This window comes from Lactuca serriola, chromosome 2 (genome assembly GCF_051521515.1).
Source record: "Lactuca serriola cultivar US96UC23 chromosome 2, Lser_US96UC23_V15, whole genome shotgun sequence".
Taxonomy (NCBI): Eukaryota; Viridiplantae; Streptophyta; class Magnoliopsida; order Asterales; family Asteraceae; genus Lactuca; species Lactuca serriola.
This window is the reverse complement of record NC_136409.1, coordinates 7730041-7734895: the sequence shown is the minus strand read 5'-3', so window position 1 is coordinate 7734895 and position 4855 is coordinate 7730041. Positions and strand designations below refer to the sequence as shown.

At 31.6% G+C, this 4855-nt stretch overlaps 1 protein-coding gene across 1 annotated transcript; it reads right to left on the bottom strand.

The window, feature by feature from the left end:
* Positions 1-707: 707 nt before the first annotated feature.
* LOC145085937 (putative serine/threonine-protein kinase PIX13) lies at positions 708-4452 on the bottom strand. The gene is made up of 6 exons (XM_079023633.1): positions 4247-4452; positions 3810-4156; positions 2549-2684; positions 2314-2450; positions 2105-2228; positions 708-1448 (listed from the first exon to the last, which is right to left on the bottom strand). The coding sequence occupies exons 1-6, from the start codon at positions 4305-4307 to the stop codon at positions 991-993; spliced, it is 1263 nt and encodes a 420-aa protein (XP_078879759.1). The 5' UTR covers positions 4308-4452; the 3' UTR covers positions 708-990.
* Between the last annotated feature and the right edge of the window lie 403 nt (positions 4453-4855).

The following is a 4855-nucleotide window of genomic DNA, read 5'->3' as shown; positions in this document are numbered from 1 at the left end:
GTAGTCTAACATCTTATGGCATCAATTAACACAATTTTTTTTCCGGATACAATAATTTTTTTTATTTTATTTATATGCATCATTCCCTCCACTATATATATTCCAAAACTAACACTTTCCATTATACAAGATTAAAGACCGTTTACTTGGATTTTTCATTACATAAACACAATATCACTTCTTGATACTCAATCAAACCTTGATTGAAATCAATTCTATGGTTCCACATTCAATAGGTCCCATGTGGAAGCATGCCAAAATTTTAATTGGAAAGTCAGGAGTTCTTAGTCAATACTACAACTTGTTCCTTTCCTAGTAGGTCCAATGTGAAAGTAGGCCAACATTTTCTATGGAAATGTGGGGATTTTTAAGTCATTACTTTGTTACTTTCTTTGTATGTCAAATGTGAAATAGACCAACGTTTTGTTACTTTATGTGCTATAATTACTATTTTATCAGGTTCAACCAGTTTAGCTGTTTTAAACACGCACCCTTTCCACACGTTGTCCTTGCTGGTCCAACAAATAGAAGGAAACTAAGTCATGCTACTATGGAATTACTCATCCGTTGATCATTTTCAATAATTATATCTTGAAAATGACTAAGAAACTTCATGCTCTTTACCATGAGATTTTGAGCCTTGCATTTCTACCATGTTTTAAATAAAATTTCATTCATTCAACGAATAAAGTAATAAATGAAGTATAAATTAAAGGAGAGTATTATTTATTAAAAATACAAACTTCTCATATTGAATTTATAAGAGTTTAGTATACAATTTATTCTACAATCAAAATATATAAACATACAAAGATATTTGACCATTCACAAATCTCAACTCTTCCGCCGTAAATACCACCTCTAAGTGGGTCCTTTCATTGGGCCTTCTTTTCAATGGGCCTCTTGCATATTCATGTTGGAGTTGTACTAGACATTTTTGAGTTTTGTTTCCATGGGTAGTCCACAAAGAAAGTTCATTGTCTTTTTCTGTCAATACGATCTTATTGGTGATCGGTTGGCAGCACGAACTCCTCTACCATTCCTTGCATGGAATGGAGATTGGTTCGCTGACTGATAACGACGATCACTATGTGGGCCCGTAGACCTGGGTGTTTTGACATTTGCTTCCTTTGGTTTTGTTTTGATAGCACTGATCTCTTCTAAGATGACAACAACTTCTTCCATTGAAGGTCGGTTTTTCGGGTCTGGTTCAAGACAACTCAAGATGAGTTCCGATGCTTTATTGGCTCCTTTTGAAGGGTAGTCTTGTTCTAGACGCGGGTCAATGATTTTCCTTAGTTTCCTTCTATCTGGCAATGAAGGTCGAGCCCAGTCCACCAAATTATGTTGTGAGCTTGGTCGATTAGTGTCGAGTACACGCAAACCCGTGATTATCTCCAGTAATACCACTCCAAAACCGTAGACATCACTCTTAACATATAAATGCCCTGTTGTCATATCACAAATTTATATCGTCAATATCATTTCTAAACCATGAACTAATCTAAGTGGACACGCCATTATGTGACAAGAACATATTAACTACATGTTTTATAATCATATTTTTTATAGACGGATTACGGATAAGTGATATTTATGTTTACTTGACTTTGACCTAGTAGCAACATTAATTATAATACAACACCCAATATATGTAGCAAATTCATGTTTATTGTGTCGCATCAATGAGACGTATATCTTTTGTAGACAATACCATATTATTAAATAGCCGGCGGGATAAGATAATGAAAAGAATTATTCTAACTATCTAACTATCTAATCTAATGTGTCATCATATTTTTATCATACGAATCTTGACAAAAATATGCATTTATAATGCTTTTAAAGTTTGATTTAAAGAAACATAAATTGGCAAAATTAATAACAACAGGAAGTTGGAAGTTGAGCTTTTATTTGTATAAAAATGTTGGGCAAAAATAGTTGTAACTTTTTCAAATGTACAAACTAATATATAAAACGTAAAAATTAAAGGCTAAAAAAATCTTAAAAACTGAAGATTTTTTGTTTAAAATAAAAGTTAAAAAACTAAACATACGATAAACAAACATGATATAAAAAATGAGCTTGGAGAAGGAGAACTAACCAGTGGCTATGTATTCTGGAGCAGCATAACCGTAAGTGCCAACAACTCCAGTAGAGACATGAGACTCGCCATTTGCTGGACCTAACTTTGCTAATCCAAAATCCGAAAGTTTTGCATTAAACTCCTGAAAATAAAATTAACATCAGCAAAATGTTTAAAAAAACTAGAAATATTATTTTTAATTTGAGTTAAATTAAAGTTCTACTAACCCCGTCCAATAAAATGTTCGAGGATTTAAAATCTCTATAAATAACGGTTTTTTCTGTGGTATGTAAAAAAGCTAGGCCTTGTGCTGCTCCAATTGCAATTTTAATCCTTGTATTCCATGGAATTGGCTCTGCACCTTCTGCAAATTCCAATTAAAAATCAAATTAAATAATTATATAATCTTGATGTCTTTGAAAAAAAATTAATATAATATATTAAAAGAAAATAAATACTTACTTTTAAAAAGATGATTTTCAAGACTACCCTTCTGCATATATTCATATACGAGAAGGAATTCTTTATCTTCCCAACAGTATCCTATGAGTCTTACAAGATTTGGGTGGCTGAATTTTCCCAAAAATTTCACCTCTGCCTGTATAAAATATAAAAATTTAACATCAGTTAATGAACAAAAAGATCAAGATAAAAAAAAATTTGAATATTAGAGTTCATGAATAACTATTTAAGTAAAAGTTCCACCAGAAACGTCATTAATACAATGAAAAGATGTATTTTCATAAATTTAAATAAATAATATTGAAAAAATATAAAGTCTTTTAAGGGGTTAAATGCGCAAGTTATTTGAAGAGGTCAAACCAGACTTTGCTCTGTAATATGTCAACCCTTTGACAATGAACATTTTGACCCATTAATTAAGGGTCCCCATCTCAAAAATAACTACTTGAATATATTATATTATTAATAATAATTTATTAAGAGTATGTTGAAAAATGACATGTGTGTGGAAAATATATTAGGAGGTGTTCATACCATGGCTAATATATTTATATTAAGTATAACAATTTTGAGGCTTTAGTTTTTTATATATATTATAAATATAATAATTCATACAATATTTAATGCATGATATATATGTTATATGATCAACATGGCAAAAATTTGACGTATAACACAATATCTTTAATTATATGTACAATTTATGTTTTAAGAAATTATACTATACAATTATAACATAAATTATTTTATATAGCTAAAAAAATTATTATTTACAAATCATCAACCATAAGAAAACAAATTCACAATTTCAAATCTATACAAATAAATTTAAGATTAATGATTTAAAAAATTTGTTTTGAATAGGTGGGTGTGAGTGTGAGATGCCCACATCATATACATGTGCTTTAATTACTTGTACATCATGCATTTTAAGTTGTATTAATTGTTCAAGTGTTTCACATTCCAAAAAATTTAAAACCCAGAGATAATTCTTCTAGTTCACTGTACATTGCGAATAAAAAAGTGTATATTCATTTGGAATTAGGAATATAGAAAGCAACTAAAAAAGAATGATTGAAAATGTACTGCTTTCGATACACACAGTACAACTTAAAAAGATGTATAATCATCAATTACGTCATGTTTTTTTTTGACATGCTGTTAGTTAAGCAATATATTACTATAATTAAATAAAAACAAATGGAATAAAAAAATAAATGAACAAGATATTTAATTTATCAAATACTACTAACAAACAAACCTGCCACTCCTTAAGGCCCTGAGCGCTGTCCGGATTTGATTTCTTGACGGCGACGGCGATCCCAATACCGACCTTCGACGGCGCGTATGTTTCACCGTCCACCCACCCTTTGAAAACCCTCCCAAAACCACCTTCACCGAGCATGGTGTCCGGCCGGAAGTTTCTGGTTGCGCTTTTGAGCTCATAGAACGTGAACATCTTTAAGTTTGGTGTCACTATTCTCCCACTCGGTGGTACTGTTTCCCCGGAGGCATTAGCGGCGCTACCAGAGTCACTACCACCTTCAGCCGCCGTGGATGGATGTTTCACGATCATGGGTTCTTTCTTTTTGACATCACTGCGAAAAACTGATGAAAAAAGAACAAAAATATGGTGAATTCAATGACAAACAGCAATAAATAAGTGAAATTTGAAGGATTGAAATTCAAAAAACATACCTGCAGATGAATTATTGGTGCTTGAGAGATTATTAACAGGTTTTGGATAGCAGTTTCCCATCTCTCTCTCTCACACACACACACACAGAAAGTTTGGATGAATAGGGTTTCAAAAAGATTGGATTTGAGAAGGGAAAGGGGATGCAAAATTTGGAATTTCTTGGAAAGTGAAGAGAAAGGAAATGGAAAGAGATGAGTTGGAGACAAAGATGAAGTGTTATATATACATGATTATATTATAATTATTATTTCAAGATGGGGAAAAGACTAGTTCCTCTTTGACTATTTCATGAGTCGAAACATCGTTTAGAGTTTTCACACTATTGACCAACTACACTATTTCTTTTACTTGAGGAGAGTGTTGTGGATTATGTCCTCTGGAAGGATTATATTTTCAATCAATGTTTTATACGTGGTTACTTGACAAAGAAAGAATGGGTGGCGTTTAGATTACCATCTGTTTGTTAAGTCTTTTAATCTTTAAGCGACAATGAATTCGAGACTTCAAATTAATGTCTATATGATTTTTTTAATGAATTTCTTAATCTTTGTCACCTTACTAGATCAAGAGGGAAATGATATATTGTTATAATTGCATCTGGTTGATGA